Source organism: Brachyhypopomus gauderio, chromosome 1 (assembly GCF_052324685.1).
Source record: "Brachyhypopomus gauderio isolate BG-103 chromosome 1, BGAUD_0.2, whole genome shotgun sequence".
Classification (NCBI taxonomy): domain Eukaryota; kingdom Metazoa; phylum Chordata; class Actinopteri; order Gymnotiformes; family Hypopomidae; genus Brachyhypopomus; species Brachyhypopomus gauderio.
The window spans coordinates 37,646,036-37,671,035 of NC_135211.1; the positions used below are offsets into that span (position 1 = coordinate 37,646,036).

The 25,000-nt window shown below is 42.4% G+C and overlaps 1 protein-coding gene across 6 annotated transcripts in view; it reads left to right on the forward strand.

Annotated features, from left to right (window-relative positions):
- Positions 1–25,000, forward strand: part of ank2a (ankyrin 2a, neuronal) — a 126,561-nt gene that overhangs the window by 23,872 nt on the left and 77,689 nt on the right. For 5 of the 6 annotated variants that reach the window (XM_077012943.1, XM_077012963.1, XM_077012952.1 and 2 more), the window contains exons 7-15: positions 190–213; positions 13,572–13,670; positions 13,938–14,036; positions 15,757–15,855; positions 16,860–17,057; positions 18,590–18,688; positions 19,055–19,153; positions 21,759–21,857; positions 22,321–22,518. In XM_077012943.1, the coding sequence (XP_076869058.1) occupies positions 190–213; positions 13,572–13,670; positions 13,938–14,036; positions 15,757–15,855; positions 16,860–17,057; positions 18,590–18,688; positions 19,055–19,153; positions 21,759–21,857; positions 22,321–22,518 (1,014 nt within the window). Of the gene's footprint in view, positions 1–189; positions 214–8,425; positions 8,468–13,571; positions 13,671–13,937; positions 14,037–15,756; positions 15,856–16,859; positions 17,058–18,589; positions 18,689–19,054; positions 19,154–21,758; positions 21,858–22,320; positions 22,519–25,000 lie in introns of those variants that run through there. The other variant, XM_077012977.1, reaches the window with a different exon arrangement.

A 25,000-nucleotide genomic window follows, 5' to 3' on the forward strand; every position in this document is an offset into this window, starting at 1 on the left:
GGTCACGGGTGGGTGTGGGGTAACAGTGTGGGGTCACGGGTGGGTGTGAGTTAACAGTGTGGGGGCACGGGTGGGTTTGGGGTAACAGTGTGAGGGCAGTGGTGGGTACGGGGTAACTGTGTGGTTACGAGTGTGTATGGGGTAACAGATCTGTTCTCTCCCCACTCACCTTTGCTGCTGCCTGCACAGATGATGGTGAACAGGACAACTGAGGTACTAGAAGTTTTACAGAAGTCTGTCTGTCTGTCTCAGAGTTGTATAATCCAGGTTCAGAAAGTAAAAGTCCTCACCAGGATTTTGCTCAAACTTGCTAGATTTCTAATTAGTGCAATCCAGGTAAAATTAGTGGAATCAACTCAATCCAGGAAGCCTGAGCAAAATCCTGGTGAGGACTTTTACTTTCTGAACCTGGATTATACAACTCTGGTCTGTCTGTCTGTGTGTATGTACATCTACACTAGTGTAATGTCTCTCATCTCTGTGTTAGGGTTAGTAAGTTTGTGTGTGTATGTGTGTGTATATCTACACTAGTGTAATGTCTCTCATCTCTGTGTTAGGGTTAGTAAGTCTCTGTGTGTATATCTACACTAGTGTAATGTCTCTCATCTCTGTGTTATGGTTAGTAAGTCTCTGTGTGTATATCTACACTAGTGTAATGTCTCTCATCTCTGTGTTAGGGTTAGTAAGTTTGTGTGTGTATGTGTGTGTATATCTACACTAGTGTAATGTCTCTCATCTCTGTGTTAGGGTTAGTAAGTCTCTGTGTGTATATCTACACTAGTGTAATGTCTCTCATCTCTGTGTTAGGGTTAGTAAGTCTCTGTGTGTATATCTACACTAGTGTAATGTCTCTCATCTCTGTGTTAGGGTTAGTAAGTCTCTGTGTGTATATCTACACTAGTTTACTGTCTCTCATCTCTGTGTTAGGGTTAGTAAGTTTGTGTGTGTGTGTGTGTATATCTACACTAGTGTAATGTCTCTCATCTCTGTGTTAGGGTTAGTAAGTCTCTGTGTGTATATCTACACTAGTGTAATGTCTCTCATCTCTGTGTTAGGGTTAGTAAGTTTGTGTGTGTATGTGTGTGTGTATCTACATTAGTGTAATGTCTCTCATCTCTGTGTTAGGGTTAGTAAGTCTCTGTGTGTATATCTACACTAGTTTACTGTCTCTCATCTCTGTGTTAGGGTTAGTAAGTTTGTGTGTGTGTATATATATCTACACTAGTTTAATGTCTCTCATCTCTCTGTGTTAGGGTTAGTAAGTCTCTGTGTGTATATCTACACTAGTGTAATGTCTCTCATCTCTGTGTTAGGGTTAGTAAGTCTCTGTGTGTATATCTACACTAGTTTACTGTCTCTCATCTCTGTGTTAGGGTTAGTAAGTTTGTGTGTGTGTGTGTGTGTGTATATCTACACTAGTGTAATGTCTCTCATCTCTGTGTTAGGGTTAGTAAGTCTCTGTGTGTATATCTACACTAGTGTAATGTCTCTCATCTCTGTGTTAGGGTTAGTAAGTTTGTGTGTGTGTGTGTGTATATCTACACTAGTGTAATGTCTCTCATCTCTGTGTTAGGGTTAGTAAGTCTCTGTGTGTATATCTACACTAGTGTAATGTCTCTCATCTCTGTGTTAGGGTTAGTAAGTTTGTGTGTGTATGTGTGTGTGTATCTACATTAGTGTAATGTCTCTCATCTCTGTGTTAGGGTTAGTAAGTCTCTGTGTGTATATCTACACTAGTTTACTGTCTCTCATCTCTGTGTTAGGGTTAGTAAGTTTGTGTGTGTGTATATATATCTACACTAGTTTAATGTCTCTCATCTCTCTGTGTTAGGGTTAGTAAGTCTCTGTGTGTATATCTACACTAGTGTAATGTCTCTCATCTCTGTGTTAGGGTTAGTAAGTCTCTGTGTGTATATCTACACTAGTTTACTGTCTCTCATCTCTGTGTTAGGGTTAGTAAGTTTGTGTGTGTGTGTGTGTGTATATCTACACTAGTGTAATGTCTCTCATCTCTGTGTTAGGGTTAGTAAGTCTCTGTGTGTATATCTACACTAGTGTAATGTCTCTCATCTCTGTGTTAGGGTTAGTAAGTTTGTGTGTGTATGTGTGTGTGTATCTACATTAGTGTAATGTCTCTCATCTCTGTGTTAGGGTTAGTAAGTCTCTGTGTGTATATCTACACTAGTTTACTGTCTCTCATCTCTGTGTTAGGGTTAGTAAGTTTGTGTGTGTGTGTGTGTATATATATCTACACTAGTGTAATGTCTCTCATCTCTGTGTTAGGGTTAGTAAGTCTCTGTGTGTATATCTACACTAGTGTAATGTCTCTCATCTCTGTGTTAGGGTTAGTAAGTTTGTGTGTGTATGTGTGTGTGTATCTACACTAGTGTAATGTCTCTCATCTCTGTGTTAGGGTTAGTAAGTTTGTGTGTGTGTGTATATCTACACTAGTGTAATGTCTCTCATCTCTGTGTTAGGGTTAGTAAGTCTCTGTGTGTATATCTACACTAGTGTAATGTCTCTCATCTCTGTGTTAGGGTTAGTAAGTCTCTGTGTGTATATCAAATCAAATCAAATCAAATTTTATTTATATAGCGCTTTTTACAACAGTTGTTGTCACAAAGCAGCTTTACAAGTGCCGAGTCCTAGCCCCCAGTGAGCAAGCCAAAGGCGACAGTGGCAAGGAAAAACTCCCTAGTTTTTGCATGAGGAAGAAACCTTGAGAGGAACCAAGACTCAGGGGGGGAGCCCATCCTCCTCTGGCCGACACCGGTCACCATGACAACAACAACAATATAGACAGAATGTAGACAGAATGTAAAAGATGCAATAATGTCCATTTAGACAGAATATAAAAGATGTAATAATGTCCATCATGGTGTAGGCATCCGGTTAGGCAGGAGGTGGCCGGCCCAGGATGGATCGCTTGTCTCTCCTCATCTCATTATTCCTCAAGCAGGCGGGCAGCCATGTGGAGAAACAGGGAAAATTAGCTCTGTATGAGGACATGTACAGGACAGGTAAAATTATAAACATTTCTGGAGTGTGGCAGCAACTCCGACACTAAGTTAAATTATTACAGCCTAGCTAAAAAAGGCAGAACCAGAAGGTAACATAGGCTTGGGGGCATTCTGAGACAATGGCATCCGTCCACTGCACCGTCAACAAACTTGAGTGACCACGAGCAGTGACAGGATGACAGCACCAGCACCCCAGTCTACCATAAAACCCTTTGTCTATGAACCCCTGGATCTGTACCTTTATCTAAGGGGGATATTAATTATCAAACGCTAGACTAAATAAGTGGGTTTTCAACCTAGATTTAAAGATTGTGACAGTGTCAGAGTCCCGGACACATTTAGGAAGATTATTCCAAAGCTGGGGGGCCTTATAAGAAAAGGCTCTTCCCCCTGCTGTTACCTTGTTAATTTGTGGAACTAATAACAGACCAGCACCCTGTGATCTTAGTTGACGTGGGGGTTCATAGTAGGAAATAAGTTCCTGGAGGTATTCAGGAGCAAGCCCGTGCAGTGCTTTATATGCTAATAATAGAATTTTAAAATCAATACGAAATTTAACTGGGAGCCAATGCAGGGTTGATAGGACTGGTCTAATATGCTGAAATTTTCTAGTTCTGGTCAGAACTCTAGCTGCGGCATTTTGAACTATTTGAAGTTTATTTAGATTCCTATTTGAACATCCTGACAGTAGTGAATTGCAGTAGTCTAGTCTAGAGCTAACAAAGGCGTGCACCAATTTTTCTGCATCATCCTGTGATAATGCATTTCTTAATTTGGTAATATTGCGGAGATGTAGAAAAGCTATCCTAGTAGTATTATCTATATATTTATCAAATGATAGGTCGGAGTCGAGTATGATGCCTAGGTTTTTGGCTACTGTGCCAGGTGTAATGGGATAGTCTGCAAGATTAAGCATTAAATTTGGAATTTTCTGTCTTGCGGCCTTAGGGCCCACAAGGAGAACTTCTGTTTTGTCCTCATTTAATTGTAGGAAGTTTAGAGACATCCAGCATTTAATATCTCTTACACAGGCCTCAATTTTTCCTAAACTGAGTTTGTCATCGGGTTTGGTTGATATGTAAAGTTGAGTGTCATCCGCATAGCAGTGAAAATTGACACCATGTTTGTTTATTACTGTGCCCAATGGTAGCATATATAATGTAAATAATAGTGGTCCTAAGATGGAGCCTTGCGGGACCCCATATTTAACCATTGTACGTTTGGATGAAATATTATTGAGCTCTACAAACTGATAGCGATTTGTTAAGTAAGACTGAAACCATGAAAGGGCTGTGCCTGAGACTCCAACCCAGCGTTCTAACCTTTCTAGCAAGATCCTATGATCAATTGTGTCGAAAGCTGCACTAAGATCAAGAAGCACTAACAGTGATACATAGCCTTGATCTGATGCAAGGAGGAGATCATTTGTTACTTTAACTAATGCTGTTTCAGTACTGTGATGGGGCCTAAAACCAGATTGGAACTTTTCAAATATGTTATTCCTATGCAGATATAGGCATAATTGCTGGGCAACAGCTTTTTCTATGATCTTAGATATAAATGATGTGTTTGAAATGGGTCTATAATTAGATAGCACAGTCGGATCAAGATTTGGTTTCTTGATCAGAGGTTTGATAATTGCTAACTTACATGATTTGGGCATGTGACCTATTGTAATGGATGAGTTAACTATAGTTAGAAGAGGTTCAGTTACAGCTGGTAATACCTCTTTTAATAACTTTGAGGGGACTGAGTCTAATGTGCAGGTAGTACAATTTAAGGAAGAAATTATTTTCTCTAATTCTGATTTTGGGAGTGGATGAAAAGCATCAAGTTTTTCTCCCGGTATGTAATTTAAATCAATATCAACCAAACCAGATGACATACCAGTTGTATTGCTAATAAAGGGTTTTATATTTTGTCTAATATTCTCTATTTTATTATTAAAGAAATCTATAAATACATTACTAGTGAGGTTTACTGGAATCTGAGGTTCTGTGCCTGCTTGATTTTTTGTAAGTTTAGAAATAGTATTAAAAAGAAATCTAGGATTGTTTTTATTTTTCTCTATCAGTGAGACTAAGTATGCTGAGCGTGCTTTAGTGAGTGCCCGTTTGTAGTCAATAATGCTATCCTTCCAGGCACAGTGGAATACTTCCAATTTAGTAGATCGCCATTTCCGCTCTAATTTACGTGCTATTTGTTTTAAGTTTCTAGTTTGGTCAGTGTACCACGGGGCGAGCTTTTTGGATCTAGCTTTTTTATATTTTAGTGGAGCTACTATATCTAGAGCTGATCTGCAGGTATTCTCTAAGTAGTCGGTTAGACTATCTAACTCCTGGATCGGATGGCGAGTGGGCTAAAGCAGTTAAGTCAGGGAGGGTTTCAATAAACTGTGTTGCTGTTGATGAATTTATCGAGCGCTTTATACACTGCCAAGGAGACGGGCGGGTATTTATATTAAGGTGAAAATCGAATTTGACTAAATAGTGATCGGAGATTGCTACGGTTTGCGGGAGTATGTTTATATTATCTACGTCGATACCCAGCGTTAATATTAGATCTAGGGTATGATTTCGATAATGTGTAGGTCCTACTACGTTTTGTTTAATGCAGACAGAGTTCAATATAGAAGTAAAAGCCCTTGTCAGTGGATCCTCCGCATTATCAAAGTGTATGTTAAAGTCTCCTACCATTATTATTTTGTCACTACATACTGCTAAATTTGCTGCAAAATCGGTGAAATCATTTAAGAAATCTGAGTAAGGCCCTGGTGGTCTGTATACATTGGTTAGGGAAAATGTACTTTTATTTTCAGATGGACTAATTACATTAATAGACTGCATCTCAAATGAGTTTGAGATATCTAAGTATTTCTGATGAATTTCTAAACAATCACGATAGATTATACATATTCCACCTCCTCTGCCTGACAGTCTAGGTCTATGTATATAACTATATCCCACAGGAGTGGCTTCGTTTAGAGTTAAATAATCACCAGATTGAACCCACGTTTCAGTTAGACATAGAATATCAATGTTCTGGTCTGTTATAAGTTCATTTACAAAAACTGCTTTTGAGTTGAGCGATCGAATATTGATTATTCCAATTTTCAGATCGGTCATATAGGTTGTAATAATTTGATGTGAAGTCTGAATATTAGTTAAAAACTTAGGGCGGAATATTTTCTTATGATTTAATTTAACCCAGGGCACAGACACAGTCTCAATCCTATGGGATCTTGGTGACGCCTCTAAGCAGCTCGCAGACAGACGGTTTAGCCCGTTAGTCTGCGGCCTGGTCGCGACTCTGGTTAGTCAGCAGCTCCTAGTGCTACACTGCCCACTAACTAACAGACTACGGGCTATGCTGCAAGATAACAGGGCAGCGCCATTCCGGGTGGGGTGGACACCGTCCCTGCCTAAAAGACCAGGCTTGCCCTCGAACTCTTCCCAATTATTAATAAAGCCCACTTGATTTTCTGAACACCACTTGGACATCCAGCGGTTTAGCGACGTGAGCCTGCTGTACTGCTCATCACCGCACCGCATTGGGATGGGGCCAGAGCAGATTACGGCATCAGACATCGTCTGGGCTAATTTAACCACCTCTTTAACATTAGCCTTAGTCACCTCTGACTGCCGCAGACGTATATCGTTGGCCCCTACATGTATAACTATCCTAGAGAATCGTTTATGGGCTAACAGTCTAAGGTTGCCACTAATGTCCGGCGCTCTGGCTCCCGGTAAACAGCTGACTGTAACCGCTGGAGCCCCTACAGGAATAGCGACTTTCACGTGTCGGACTATAGAGTCTCCTATGACCAGAGTCTCCTCAGCGGGTGTAGCACTGAGCGGGGCAAACCTGTTGGACACGTGAGTGGTGCTCTGGTGGGCTAGCGCTGGCGTTAGCGGTAGCTGCAGCCCTCGCTCTCCGACTACGCCGCCGAGACGTCACCCATTCGCCCCGCTGTGAGGACTCTATCGCCGGAGTCGCGGAGGCGCTAGTTCTCCCTGGCGCGTCCACAGCTACTACAGACCCTGTCCCTGTCTCTCTATCCCTCAATAATGAGTGGACGCGTCGCTCTAAGCTTTCCACTTTCGCCACGAGAGAATTCACTAGTTTGCACCTCTCTCAAATACTATCACTATTACTATCAGTGGCGAAAGGGTCTAGACTGAACATGCCACACTCCGAACACGGGAACAAACCAACACCAGCCATGGATAAATCAAAACACTTACCGTGTCTAGCCGATATATAAACTTACGCTAGCTGATTTGTGAAGGCAGAAAGTTGGTCAGCGGCCGGAATAAAACCTGTAAAATTTATCTAGGAAGGCAAAAGGTAAAGATTAGCACGTAAATAGATTATTATACTTTAGAAAACAATTTCAAAATTCGCTCCGCAACAGCGTCGGCAGGAAGCAGCGTCACACAGAACCGTCACACAGGAAGCAGCAAGTCTTGGGCATATCTACACTAGTGTAATGTCTCTCATCTCTGTGTTAGGGTTAGTAAGTCTCTGTGTGTATATCTACACTAGTGTAATGTCTCTCATCTCTGTGTTAGGGTTAGTAAGTCTCTGTGTGTATATCTACACTAGTGTAATGTCTCTCATCTCTGTTAGGGTTAGTAAGTTTGTGTGTGTATGTGTATATCTACACTAGTGTAATGTCTCTCATCTCTGTGTTAGGGTTAGTAAGTTTGTGTGTGTATGTGTGTATCTACACTAGTGTAATGTCTCTCATCTCTGTGTTAGGGTTAGTAAGTTTGTGTGTGTATGTGTGTATCTACACTAGTGTAATGTCTCTCATCTCTGTGTTAGGTTTAGTAAGTCTCTGTGTGTATATCTACACTACTGTAATATCTCTCATCTCTGTGATTAGGGTTAGTAAGTTTGTGAATGCTGCACACTCCTCTGTCTACTTGCATGTAGTAGCATAACACTGCACTAAGCACAGATGTGTGTGTGTGGGAGGGTGTTGTGTGAACAAGGGTACATGGGTATCTTGTGTGTGTGTATGTATTTGCATGTATCTAAGAGAAAAACCACGGCAGACATTTTGTTTTATAATTGTTTTTGCTGTTTGGTTGTTTGTGCATGTTTTTAACCAAGGTTCTGTTTCTCACTGCACCGAATGCTAAGAAGAGTTTTACTATTGTAATTTGGTTCAGATATTTTGTAATATATAGTTGTATAGAATTATGCTAAAAGTAAGTGCGTTTTATGTTTAGAATGTTTAGTGATATAGTATTTTTTAATGTTTATTTAATATTAATTATATGAAATTTGCAAACCTATACTGTATACTTATACTGTCCTGAAAACAGATACCTCTTAGCTCACCATGCTAAGTTGTTGTCCGTAGTCTGTAGTGTGAAAGTTCACTGCATCTTTTTAAAATGTTGTCTCCTAAAATGCACCGTGTCTGTCAGAATGGAAAGGTAAGACCAGCCCAACCCACACAATGGCTCTCACACATGTGTTAGACCCATATGGAAATATTAATCACTAATGATTGATAATTGATAATTGGATATTGATTAGCCACTAGCTGTAGAGAATAGCAATTGTTTTTCTTTCATATAAAGACTCATTTTAGGCTGACATGAATTGAAAGAAATGCGTCTTTTATTTTTGTGTTCAGTGCATGTTGTGCCTGTGCTCGCTGTAGATGTTTTGGGCATGATCCAGTCCAGATCCCATTCTGATCCATTTTAGATCCCATTCTTATGGAGTTTTTTTAGTGTCACCAGAACCTGAACCTGAAACCATTATTACTTGAAAAAACGGTCTGTAGAATTAATTCAGGTATGCAAAAATTCAAGTTAAAATTCAGGTTCGGGTCGAAATTCAGGTTCAGGTTGAAAAGCGGTTCGGGAATGCATCCGGGATACTTAGGATGAGCAAACAAACTCGGAGCTAATCGAACTGCATCTGGCCAATCACAAAACATATCAGAGGTCATTAAGAGGCGCGTCTTTCTGCTAAATTTCCTGTAAGAGTGTGGTCCCTGTTTGGCGTGTAAGTAGCATGTAAGCAGCACGAAAGTGACCACTGTGCCACCCAGAAATGGCACCTTGTGGCAGCTGCCACATAATCGTGGCACTTAGTGTGGCCAGTGCTGCGTGACTGTGGCCTCCGTTGTCCTGAAACGCCGACTGCCTCTGCTGACTTACATCTAAAGAGTCTTTTGGGTGACTCTGCGTATCGGCCACTCGCTTAAATCATCCCGAAGAGCTCCGAATCGCCATTTGTTGAAATGAAGATGGTTCATAACTTTTGTTTGAAAATTATATTGAGTGAAAGATATTAGCCGACATCCAGCTAGACAGCTCTAAAATATAAGTTCAGAATACTGTTTAGCGATAACGATAACGTCGAATTAAGATTATAGGAGGGTACGCAAATCTACAGTGGTAGACCGTTAACGACAGCACTGTAAATTTAAAGGATTTATAATTATAGATGTATGGTTATCAGTGAATGTTCCTCCACGCCATCAGCATAATTTAAACCTCTGCAAGCAAGTGGCATCGCATTTGTAGTATTTGTGCAAATGTAGATAGTTTAGCTTTGTATTGGTTTGGATTGTTATTCTAGATTGTCAGCCGCAGCATCAGCCATCAACTACCGAGCAGCTCCTGCTACTCATCGTCTACCACTAATCTAAATTCGACATTATCGTTAAAGAGTATGTGTTTTGTATGAGAGTATGTTGTGTGTGCATGGGTGAGTTTGAGTGTTTTCTTGTTTATCTGTACACGTTCTCTGCTATGTTCGGTTTAGTCGTCCGTGTTGTGTCACTAGTGGTTTCTGGTTTCATCTAGTTTAGTATAGTCATGCCTTATCATGATTGTACTGTCTGTGTGTCTTCTATTATATTAATTTAGTTAAGGTAATGTTAAATCACTTATATAAAATGCTCTTCTCAACAAGTGTGTCCTGCCATTGATAACACTACACCCCCACGACACAACATAAACAATAAAGATTTATTACAGATTGTTCATCAGTGAATATTCATCCACACCATCAGCGCCATTTAAACCACTGCGAGCGAGTGGCATCGCATTTGTAGTATTTGTGGAAATGAAGATGGTTTATATTTTTTGTTAATTTATGTTGGGTGAACGATTCTGAGCTAGTTGACAGCTCCAAACTACAAGTTCAGGATGCTGTTTAAACAGCATAACACCATAAAACAGACATCAAAACTATTAATAAACTCAAACCTTATCGCTTAAACCAGTGGTTCCCAAAGTGGGGGGCGCGCCCCCTAGGTGGGGCGCGGAGCTATTGCAGGGGGGGCGCGGAGCTTGAAAGTAAAACGTGCACATGTGTCAATATTAGGGATGCACCGATTCCGATATTAATATCTGAAAAAATTCTATATCGGGTATCAGTGACAATGTGACCGATCCATTAAAACAGATCTATTCAGTCTAATTCTATGCTTGTAACGCTTTTCGGAGTTACACTCCGACACGGACAGAAAACTTGGACAGTTAACAGGCGAGTGAAACACGAAGCAGAGAAGAGGTGAATCACTCACTCGTACTCGCTGGTGCTATTCCACTTAGTCCGTTTATGTGCAGGTTGACCAAAATAAACCTGGGCTCCATCATTACTTGACTGTTCATACATGAACTGGTGAGTTGTCCAAAGCTCATTGAATGCGTTACTTACAGAAATAAAATAAAGATAAAATAAAGAGCAGTGGTTTTCTACGGCAGAAAGCTAAATAACAACAATATTCCATACGCGCGCTCAACTCGCTCCCTTAAAGAGACAGTACACATATTTCTGGCCGTTACATGCTTTGTGCTCTGCGTGATGTCAACGCTAGCAAACTAGCCGCATAGGTATTGCTGTTTCTCTTATTTCATCTCCTTATTTATTTTAAATGATATTTAGAATTCTTGAACCATTTCAAAGGTTTCTTGCAGTTTATTTTTTTCATGTTTGACCAAAGATGTGAACCTATTGTTTTTGTCTGTTTCAGGTTCTTTGGTATTTAACATTCAATGTTATATTCATAATTGCCCTGACTGAACAAATGCAAGTTGTGCTGTTTTTACATGTTTTTATGTGTGTTTAAGTGTGCTATACTGGTGCAGAGTTTTCAATAAACTTGTAATTCAGTATGTCTGTGTTTAAAAAAAAAATGTTTTAAGTCGATTCAGCACTGTTTTATCAGATCGGTATCGGATCAGTATCGGCCGATACCAAGCCTCAGATAGATATGAATGGGTATCGGAAGTGAAAAACGTGAATCGGTGCATCCCTAGTCAATAGGGGGGGGGGGGGGGGGGGGGGGACGCAAAAATATTCTCATCTACTAAAGGGGGGCACGGCAGAAAAAGTTTGGGAACCACTGGCTTAAACAATGATTATTAATGAATCTTACACAAGATCTTAAACGTAACTTCCACCATTACTTTCATCAATGATCCCCGAGGGTATAGTCTATACCAGTGGTTCCCAAACTTTTTCTGCCGTGCCCCCCTTTAGTAGATGAGAATATTTTTGCGTCCCCCCCCCCCCCCCCCCCCCCCCTATTGACTAGGGATGCACCGATTCACGTTTTTCACTTCCGATACCCATTCATATCTATCTGAGGCTTGGTATCGGCCGATACTGATCCGATACCGATCTGATAAAACAGTGCTGAATCGACTTAAAACATTTTTTTTTTAAACACAGACATACTGAATTACAAGTTTATTGAAAACTCTGCACCAGTATAGCACACTTAAACACACATAAAAACATGTAAAAACAGCACAACTTGCATTTGTTCAGTCAGGGCAATTATGAATATAACATTGAATGTTAAATACCAAAGAACCTGAAACAGACAAAAACAATAGGTTCACATCTTTGGTCAAACATGAAAAAAATAAACTGCAAGAAACCTTTGAAATGGTTCAAGAATTCTAAATATCATTTAAAATAAATAAGGAGATGAAATAAGAGAAACAGCAATACCTATGCGGCTAGTTTGCTAGCGTTGACATCACGCAGAGCACAAAGCATGTAACGGCCAGAAATATGTGTACTGTCTCTTTAAGGGAGCGAGTTGAGCGCGCGTATGGAATATTGTTGTTATTTAGCTTTCTGCCGTAGAAAACCACTGCTCTTTATTTTATCTTTATTTTATTTCTGTAAGTAACGCATTCAATGAGCTTTGGACAACTCACCAGTTCATGTATGAACAGTCAAGTAATGATGGAGCCCAGGTTTATTTTGGTCAACCTGCACATAAACGGACTAAGTGGAATAGCACCAGCGAGTACGAGTGAGTGATTCACCTCTTCTCTGCTTCGTGTTTCACTCGCCTGTTAACTGTCCAAGTTTTCTGTCCGTGTCGGAGTGTAACTCCGAAAAGCGTTACAAGCATAGAATTAGACTGAATAGATCTGTTTTAATGGATCGGTCACATTGTCACTGATACCCGATATAGAATTTTTTCAGATATTAATATCGGAATCGGTGCATCCCTAATATTGACACATGTGCACGTTTTACTTTCAAGCTCCGCGCCCCCCCTGCAATAGCTCCGCGCCCCACCTAGGGGGCGCGCCCCCCACTTTGGGAACCACTGGTCTATACACACAGGTACATATATCAATAATCCCCGAGGGTATAGTCTATACACACACATCAATGATCCCCGAGGGTATAGTCTATACATACAGGTACATATATCAATAATCCCCGAGGGTATAGTCTATACACACACATCAATGATCCCCGAGGGTATAGTCTATACATACAGGTACATATATCAATAATCCCCGAGGGTATAGTCTATACACACACATCAATGATCCCCGAGGGTATAGTCTATACATACAGGTACATATATCAATAATCCCCGAGGGTATAGTCTATACACACACATCAATAATCCCAGAGGGTATAGTCTATACACACACATCAATGATCCCCGAGGGTATAGTCTATACATACAGGTACATATATCAATAATCCCCGAGGGTATAGTCTATACACACACATCAATGATCCCTGAGGGTAGTCTATACACACACACACACACACACACACACACCTGAACCAGAATTTCGACCTGAACCTGAATTTTAACTTGAATTTTTGCATACCTGAATGAACTTTACACTTTTCAAGTAATAATGATTTCAGGTTCAGGTTCTGGTGACACTAAAAAGCTCCTCTAAAAAGCTGATCTAATCCAGATCCAGTCCAGGTCCCATTCAGATTCCAACCAGATCCCATTGTGATCCAATCCAGATCTAGTCCAGATCTCATTGTGATCCAATCCAGATCTAGTCCAGATCCTGTGCTCTCTTCTCTTCTGCTTTACCGTCTTGTGTTTTGCTTTAGGCTTATTGGCATAACCAGTGTTCCAAACACTGACGCTTCTGGTTGCATGAAAGTCCACCACAGCTCCATGTTGTCTGGATGTGTCCAGGAACTAAACCCTCTCCTCTCTTCTTTCCTCTCTTCTTTCTTCATACGTTCATTTCGTTTGTTTTTTCTGTATTGTTTGTGTTTTTCGAGCAGAGTGGATTTACTCCTCTGCACATCGCCGCTCACTACGGCAACGTGAATGTTTCTACACTGCTGCTCAACCGTGGTGCGGCCGTGGACTTTACCGCCAGGGTATGCCTCTCAGCCAATCATAGACCTGGTTCTTAGACCCCCAGCCAATGATATACCAGGACCTTACACCTTTACCCAATCAAAGGCCAATCTTTTACATAAATATGATCTCAGTCTGCGATTGGCTAGGGTCAACAGGTAAAGTAATTCAGATTTAAATGTAAAGTTTTGTTCTGTCCAATATTAGCTCTAATATTTATATGTCAAATTCCACAATTATAGTTCTCAGTATAAGTGGCGTTGTAATTTTCCCCCTTTCTTAAACAGAATGGTATAACCCCTCTCCATGTGGCCTCCAAAAGGGGAAATACCAACATGGTGGCACTGCTGCTGGATAGGGGGGCACAAATTGACGCTAAAACCCGGGTGAGTCCTGCAGGCCGACCTCTGTTTTGACTGTTATGCATGTGTTGTGCCAGTGTGTGTGGGTTTGGAAGGGGTGCGTATGGTGTGTGTGTTTAGAAGGTGTGCGTATGGTGTGTGTGTTTGTATAATGTGTTTGTGTGTGTGTCTGGGTCGTCTGTGTCCACTAAGTTACTACTAACTTGTATGTAAATGTTATAATTAATTTGAATCTCTGAGACACATACACACCAGTTTGGATCTCACTTCAATTTATCAACATAATTTCTTAAAGGCGGCATTTAATATATCAACCCATAGAAATGGATGCATCATTTAAAAAGGAAAAGAGGTTCAGGGATTTCAAAGGCCAACTGTGAACGAACACTCTTCAGCAACGAAGAACAACTACATCACCGCGTGTACACACACTCTTCACACACAACCACATCACCGCGTATACACACACTCTTCACACACAACCACATCACCGCACATACACACACTCTTCACACACAACCACATCACCGCACATACACACACTCTTCACACACAACCACATCACCGCGAATCCACACACTCTTCACACACAACCACATCACCGCGAATCCACACACTCTTCACACACAACCACATCACCGCGTATACACACACTCTTCACACACAACCACATCACCGCGTGTACACACACTCTTCACACACAACCACATTACCGCGTGTACACACACTCTTCACACACAACCACATCACCGCGTGTACACACACTCTTCACACACAACCACATCACCGCGTATACACACACTCTTCACACACAACCACATCACCGCGTATACACACACTCTTCACACACAACCACATCAACGCGTGTACACACACTCTTCACACACAACCACATCACCGCGTATACACACACTCTTCACACACAAGGAAACACTGGAAGAAGAAAATGTTCCTTTGACTTGCTTACAGCGCAGTGACTCAATCACCACAATTCCACCAGGAAACCGTCAGTGATCCAGTAACTCCCCTTTAATTGATCCAGGACGTCTCCTTTAACCCAACTAGGGTTATAGGTAAGGTTAGGGTTAGGGTTTAAACTAGAGTTTAGGGTTAGGGTTTAAACTAGGTTTAGGGTTAGGGTTTAAACTACTACCATCACCGTTTTAAAAGGGGGTTCAATCAACACATCACACCAACACATAAACAAAACACCTGTAACCCAGCATGATGGTTTGTGTGCGCGTGTGTTTTAAAGTGTGTCTATGTGTGTTTTGATGGTGTGTGTGTGTGTGTACGTGTGTGTGTTTTGATGGTGTGTGTGTGTGTGTACGTGTGTGTGTGTGTGTGTGTGTGTGTGTGTGTGTGTGTGTGTTGATGGTGTGTGTGTGTGTACGTGTGTGTGTGTGTGTGTGTGTTTTGATGGTGTGTGTGTGTGTGTGTGTGTGTGTTTTGATGGTGTGTGTGTGTGTGTGTGTGTTTTGATGGTGTGTGTGTTTTGATGGTGTGTGTGTGTGTGTGTGTTTTGATGGTGTGTGTGTGTGTGTGTTTTGATGGTGTGTGTGTGTGTGTGTGTGTTTTGATGGTGTGTGTGTGTGTGTGTGTTTTGATGGGGTGTGTGTGTGTACGTGTGTGTGTGTGTGTGTGTGTGTGTTTTGATGGTGTGTGTGTGTGTGTGTGTTTTGATGGTGTGTGTGTGTGTGTGTGTGTGTGTGTGTGTGTGTGTGTGTGTGTATGTGGTGAGTAGGATGGACTGACTCCACTACACTGTGCGGCACGAAGTGGTCACGATGCAACAGTGGAACTACTGCTAGAGAGAGAAGCTCCAATATTGGCCAGGACCAAGGTACACACACATGTACACACACATGTACACACACATGTACACACACACACACACACATGTACACACACACACACACACACACATGTACACACACACATATATACACACACACACATGTACACACACACACACACACACACATGTACACACGCACACACATGTACACACACACACACACATGTACACACACACACATGTACACACACACACGTACACACACACATGTACACACACACACACATATATATACACACACACACACACACATGTACACACACACATATACACATGTACAAATATACACATGTACACACACACACACACATGTACACACACACACACATGTACAAATATACACACATGTACACACACACACATGTACACACACACATGTACACACATGTACACACACACACATGTGTACACACACACACACACACATACACATGTACACACACATGTACACACACACATACACATATACACATGTACACACACACACATATACACACACATATACGTACACACACATACACATATACATACACATATACACACACACATACAAATATATACATGTACACACACATGTACACACACATATACACACACATGTACACACACATATACACACATACACATGCACATGTACACACATATACACATGCACACGCACATATACACACATACACACATGTATACCAACGTACATGCATGTGTACACACACAAATACGTAAACACACACATTCACATGTTCACACACACACAAATACACATGTACACACAGACACACACATACACACATATGTACACACACACACACACACACACACAGTATTCAGTAAAGACCTTCAACAGCATGTTTACAGATGTAGTATTACAACAACAGTAGCAAATGGACATAGATGTGTAATATTTAATGTTTTTTTTCACACACACACACACACACACACACACACACACACACACACACACACACACACACACACACACACACACACAGAATGGACTGTCCCCACTGCACATGTCTGCTCAAGGGGACCATGTGGAGTGTGTGAAGCACTTGCTCCAGTTCAAGGCGCCTGTTGATGATGTCACGCTGGACTACCTGACAGCACTGCATGTGGCCGCCCACTGTGGACATTACAGAGTCACCAAACTACTGCTGGACAAGAAGGCTAATCCCAACGCTCGAGCACTGGTACACACTCACCACACACTCACCACACACACCACACTTGAATGAATGAATGAATGTTCGATTTATATAGCGCCTTTCCAAATTCCCAAGGCGCTTTTACAATTTTAACACAGGTACAAGTCACAGACAACCAATCACACACACCGGCGAGAAGCGGCAGCCAATTGCACACAGTGTACTCTCTACCAGAAGCCACAGCCCCCTGGGGGACTGAATGGGGTGCAGGAAGGGGAGAGAGGACAGACCCTAGTGGCAGAGCACCATCCACCACTGGACATACAAACACACACACACACACGCACACACTCAGACAACTGCTTTTATTAAACATGAAGACACACAGACACACTCAGACACTACTTTGAACAGAGAGACACAGACACACACTCAGGGAGAATTTGTCAGGGAATCAGGGACTGCCAATTTACCAAACCTCCATGTTTTTGGACTGTGGGAGGAAACCAGAGACCCTGGAGGAAACCCACGCAGACACGGGGAGAACATGGAAACTCCACTCAGATAGGGACTTGAACCCAAGACCCCAGTGCTGAGAGGCAAACGTACTAACCACCAAGCCACCGTGTTGCCCGTGTTACATTTCTGCTTCACACACTGTGTGTTTGATAGCTTGTATTCTAGTGTGTTAGGGGCAGTCATTGTCTGGTGGTAGGGAACTGGTCTTGTAACCGGAGGGTCGTGGGTTCGATTCCCAGACCTGAGGCCATGACTGAGGTGCCCTTGAGCAAGGCACCTAACCCCAACTGCTCCCCGGGCGCTGGGCTAGGGCTGCCCACCGCTCTGGGCACGTGTGATCCACAGCCCCCTAGTAATCACTAGTGTGTGTGTGTGTGTGTGTGTGTGTGTGTGTGTGTGTACACCACAGCCCCCTAGTAATCACTAGTGTGTGTGTGTGTGTGTGTGTGTGTGTTACGACTACTCTAGGCTATAGCCCTAACAGAGAATGAGTATATTATGGAAAAGAGGGAGTGAGATAGATATGAATGAAATGACGAATTTATTCAAATTATGGCCAAGGGATGTAACTCCAGGACACAACCCAATGCTCAAAATAATAAACAAAAACGTCTCTAACCAAAATAATATCAACTACCTTACCTGATGTATGTTTAAAGAAATGAAAGTAAATAACAATAACCTACCCTAACTACCTATGACAAAACAAAGAGAACGGTTTAACCAAAAGAGCGTTGTGTCCTTTCTTCCCGTCTGGGCCGAATTAACACATCTGGACCTGTAACGTCAGACACGAACAACACAATGACCACCAGTGGTCGTAACAGTGTGTGTGTGTGTGTGTGTGTACACCACAGCCCCCTAGTAATCACTAGTGTGTGTGTGTGTGTGTGTGTGTGTGTGTGTACACCACAGCCCCCTAGTAATCACTAGTGTGTGTGTGTGTGTGTGTGTGTGTGTGTGTACACCACAACCCCCTAGTAATCACTAGTGTGTGTGTGTGTGTGTGTGTGTGTGTGTGTTTGTGTGTTTGTGTGTGTGTGTGTGTGTGTGAGCAGAATGGTTTTACTCCACTACATATTGCCTGTAAGAAGAACAGAGTGAAGGTGATGGAGCTGCTGGTGAAATATGGAGCCTCTATCCAGGCAATCACTGAGGTAACGCCCTTTGACCTCTTAACCCTGACCTGTCACTCAGGTAATGCCCCATGACTTCTTGACCTTGACCTGTTACTGAAGTAACGCCCCTTGACATCTGAACCCTGACCTGTCACTGAGGTAACGACCCTTGACCTCTTAACCCTGACCTGTCACTGAGGTAGCGCCCCTTGACCTCTTAACCCTGACCTGTCACTGAGGTAACGACCTATAAACTCTGATAATTTTACCTCAGGTCGTCAAGGTCGTCTGTTGTCTTTATTGGTAATAGCGACCCTGTGTTTGGAGATGAACGTGGTTCATCTGATGGTTCATCTCATGGTATCTGAGCAGCTGTCTCTCTTTCTCCTCCTCCTCACTCTGAAGTCGGGTCTCACGCCGATCCATGTGGCAGCATTTATGGGTCACCTCAACATCGTCCTTCTCCTGCTGCAGAATGGAGCATCACCCGACGTCTGCAACATTGTGAGGCCTGCAGAACCCTACTGCATACTATACACTATACACAGAACCCTACTGCATACTATACACTGTACACAGAACCCTACTGCATACTATACACTATACACAGAACCCTACTGCATACTATACACTGTACACAGAACCCTACTGCATACTATACACTATACACAGAACCCTACTGCAAACTATACACTGTACACAGAACCCTACTGCAAACTATACACTATACACAGAACCATACTGCATACTATACACTGTACACAGAACCATACTGCATACTATACACTGTACACAGAACCATACTGCATACTATACACTGTACGCAGAACCATACTGCATACTATACACTATACACAGAACCCTACTGCATACTATACACTGTACACAGAACCCTACTGCATACTATACACTGTACACAGAACCATACTGCATACTATACACTGTACACAGAACCCTACTGCATACTATACACAGAACCATACTGTACACCACACCTATACACTATACACTACACACTATACCTATACACAGAACCCTACTGCATACTATACACTATACACAGAACCCTACTGCATACTATACACTGTACACAGAACCCTACTGCATACTATACACTGTACACAGAACCCTACTGCATACTATACACTGTACACAGAACCCTACTGCATACTATACACTATACACAGAACCATACTATACACTACACCTATACACTATACACTACACACTATACCTATACACAGAACCCTACTGCATACTATACACTATACACAGAACCATACTATACACTACACCTATACACTACACACTATACCTATACACAGAACCCTACTGCATACTATACACTATACACAGAATACTACTGCATACTATACACTATACACAGAACCATACTATACACTACACCTATACACTATACACTACACACTATACCTATACACAGAACCCTACTGCATACTATACACTATACACAGAACACTACTGCATACTATACACAGAACCATACTATACACTACACCTATACACTACACACTATACACTATACACAGAACCCTATGGTATATTATAAACTATACACAGAACCCTACTGCATACTATACACTATACACAGAATCATACTGTATACTGTACACAGAACCCTACTGCATACTATGCACTAAACACAGAACCCTACTGCATACTATACACAGAACCCTACGGTATATTATACACTATACACAGAACCATACTATACACTATACACAGAACCATACTATACAATATACACAGAACCCTACTGTATACTTTTTTACATTGACATTTTATGGCATTTGGCAGACGCCCTTATCCAGAGCGACTTACATTTTTATCTCATTTTTTTACACTGTACAGTGAGCAATTGAGGGTTAAGGGCCTTGCTCAGGGGCACCTCAGTCATGGACTCAGGTCTGGGAATTGAACCCACGACCCTCCGGTCACAAGACCAGTTCCCTAACCACCAGACCATGACGGCCCTATACTATACACTATACACAGAACACTACTGTACACCTAACCCTAACCCTACTGTATACTATACACTATACTCAGAACCCATACTGCATACTACACTCTATGTATGATAAACCATACAAAGAATACTATACAATATTCACAGAACACATAGTACCACAATATACTGTACCATATCACACTATAAACACTGTACCATATCACAACTTACCACATTCCTTTTTCCATGCTAACACCTTACAGCCAAGCTATTTGTGCATTACCCTCTGTAACAGTTTGATCACTAATTAAATGTACTGCTTGTAAATAAAACTAAAAACAGTGTAACACTTTGATCACTAATTAAATGTACTAAATCTAAAAACAGTGATTATTATTGTGATCTCAGGGAACATTTAATATATTTTAAGTTTAATGTTGCCACCACATTATTGTGCTATACTATAATTATTTGGTATATTTGCTTTGTTACCTTATGTTATTCTGACTTATGAATTCTGTTTTCTGTGTGTGTGTGTGTGTGTGTGTGTGTACGTGTTGTGATCTATGTCTGCGTGGTTTGTATGTGTGAGTGTGTGTGTGTGTGTGTGTGTGTATGTACGTGTGGTGATCTATGTCTGCGTGGTTTGTGTGTGTGTGTGTGTGTATGTGTGGTGGTCTATGTCTGCGTGGTATGTGTGTGTGTGTGTGTGTGTGGTCTATGTCTGCGTGTTGTCTGTGTGCGTGTGTATGTATGTGTGTGTGGTCTATGTCTGCATGCTGTGTGTGTGTGTGGTCTATGTCTGCGTGGTGTGTGTGTGTATGTATTTGTGGTCTATGTCTGCATGGTGTGTGTGTGTGGTCTATGTCTGCGTGGTGTGTGTGTGTGTGGTCTATGTCTGCGTGGTGTGTGTGTGTGGTCTATGTCTGCGTGGTGTGTGTGTGTGGTCTATGTCTGCGTGGTGTGTGTGTGTGTGTGTGTGTGTGTGGTCTATGTCTGCGTGGTGTGTGTGTGTGTGGTCTATGTCTGCATGGTGTGTGTGTGTGTGTGTGTGGTCTATGTCTGCGTGGTGTGTGTGTGTGTGTGTGTGTGTGTGTGTGTGTGTGTGTGTGTGTGTGTGTGTGTGTGTGTGTGTAGCGGGGGGAAACAGCCCTCCACATGTCAGCGAGGGCAGGGCAGATGGAGGTGGTACGATGTCTTCTGAGGAATGGAGCACGTGTGGATGCCACAGCCAGAGTGAGACATAATCACACAGTTACACACACTTATCTAGGATAATCAGACATCTCTCCATATCCTGTCTATTTTGTAGAAGAATCAGACCCCACTCTCCAAATCCTTTCTCCTCTGTAGGATCGGACCCCTCTTCATGTGCTGTCGCTTCTGTAGGATAATCAGACTCCTATAAATCCTGTCTGTGTTGTAGGATAATGAGACTCCTCTCCATATCCTGTCTGTTCTGTAGGAGGATCAGACTTCTCTCTATATTCTGTCTATTCTGTAGGATTATCAGACTCCTCTCTGTATCCTGAGTGTTCTGTAGGATAATCAGACTTCTCTGTGTATCCTGTCTGTTATGTAGGATAATCAGACTCCTCTCCATATCCTGTCTGTTCTGTAGGATAATCAGACTCCTCTCTGTATCCTGTGTGTTCTGTAGGATAATCAGACTCCTCTCTGTATCCTGTGTGTTCTGTAGGAGGATCAGACTCCCCTCCATATTGCCTCCAGACTGGGTCAGACGGAGATTGTTCAGTTGCTGCTGCAGCACATGGCTCTGCCGGACGCTGCCACAGCTAACGGCTACACACCGCTGCACATCGCTGCCAGGGAGGGACAACTGCACACCACCGCCGTGCTGCTGGAGGCCGGAGCCTCACACTCACTCACTACCAAGGTGCACACACACAGCACACACACACGCACAGCGCGCACACAGCACACGCACAGCACAGCGCGCACACAGCACACGCACAGCACACATGCACACCCATAAACACACACAGCACACGTGCACACACACACGCACAGCACACGTGCACACACACACGCACAGCACACGTGCACACACACGCACAGCACACGTGCACACACACAGCACACGCACACACACACACGCACAGCACACGTGTACACACACGCACAGCACACATGCACACGCAGCAGACATGCACACACATACACACACAGCACACAGCACAGATGCACACGCAACAGACGTGCACACATTCTCACACACACAGCTAGGCCTGTGTTGAAAAAATCGATTTTCCGATTCAGAATCGATTTGCATATGATGATCTGATAATCGATTCGTACGTCCAAAGATCGATTTTTTAGTGAACTTTTACCCCCGCCTCGTCACTGAATTCACGCAGGCGTGCTCGGTCTAACTAACTGTAAAACAACATGGCGTTGGACAGTGCCGGTAACGACGATAGTCAAATCGGCAATCTAAAAACAGAAGGACAGTTTATCCAGTGTCAGTGACTATTTACAGTTAGTCCATGTCACTGACAGTTTACCCAGTGTTTTTACAGTTTAAAAAAGTTAAAAATGTTCTTGTAACGTTGGGCGCAAGGCGATGGACGAGACAGAATCCTTTGCACTTTTCAAATCGTTACGTTTATTACATTTACCGAAGCGCAGACAGCGCACATAAAACACGTTTACATAGAACGTGTGCGACTCAAACAACGACGAGCACAGGACGCTGCGCGAATGCACAAACCCCACGAGGTGAGACGGATTATCACAAGACGCACCCGCACCCACGGAGATCTACAGACGCAGACAAGTAGACGCAGACAACGTTAACACACGCCCCAAAAGGGAGGGGTCGGGGACCGTAACATGACAGTTCTGTTCTTATATTCGCACTTTAAAGAAAAATACACGTTTACATTTTATACTTTCAGTTTATTAAGTGTGAGCACTTTTAAAATTAAAATGCATTTGGTAGCAACAGCTTTTGGGTGAATTCTTAATTATTTCAATCATAATAATAATGCACTGGTTAGTGTCCCAGTAGGAGTCCACTGTTGCAGACACCTCAAACATGTCCTCTGTTTATTGTCCTGGATTACCTTTCTTGAACGTAGATTTATGATGACCCTTTTCACCAGTCTTCCAGCCATCAGTAACTACCAACTACCAGTAATTATTTGCTGATTAATATCGATATAATACTAGTTTTAACATGTTGCTTCTGTACATAGTCAGGAAACAGCTCAAATACATTTTTAATAACACTAAACCCCGAATTGGATCGAATTGGATCGAATCGATTAAATCGGATTAAATCGAAATAAATCGATTCTTAATCTTCAGAATCGGAATCGGATCGATTCTTGGAATTTGAATCGATACCCAGCCCTACACACAGCACACGCGCACACGTGCACACACGTACACATCACATGTGCACACACATACACACACACACACACACACACACACACACAGCACACTTGCACACACAGCAGACGTGCACACATTCACACACACAGCACACGTGCACACACACGTACACATGCACATGTGCACACACATACACACACAAGCACGTGCACACAGACACATGTGCACCCACATACACCCACAGGCATGTGCACACATAAGCACACAGGCACGTGAACACAGGCACACATGCACACACATACACACAGCAAATTTGCACACACATACACACACAGGCACATGCACACACAGCACACGTGCACACATAGCACATGTGCTCACACATACACACACAGGCATGTGCACACAGCCACGCGTTCACACACAAGCACATGCACACATGCTTCCTCTCTGTAGGTATTATGCAGACTAACAGAGCAGCTTGCATCAAATAACATGAGGCATCTTCAGTAGCACATGATGCCCTCATGACCTTAAATGCCCTCCTTCAACAAAACTTCAGTCTCACTGGATTTCCCTTCAACCAAAGCTGAACCTCAAAATACGGCTAACGGATAAACGCGGGTGACACCACTGCATGCAGCTTGAGGAAGGTCATAGGTCATTGGCTGGGAAAGGTGTGTGTGAAGGCCATAGGATCAGGAGATCATGGAAGATCATAGGACATCATAGGACATCATAGGACATCATAGGAGATCATAGGACATCATAGGACATCATAGATCATAGGAGATGTTAGGATCAGGAGATCATGGAAGATCCTGTACAGTTGGGGTGATGTGCTGGTGTGAGTGGGAAGATGAGCAGTAGAGATCTGAAGCTTGTGGAGGACACACACACACACACACACACCACACACACACACACACACACACACACACACACACACACACATATATATATATATATATATATATATATATATATATATATATATATACATACAAACACAAAATAAC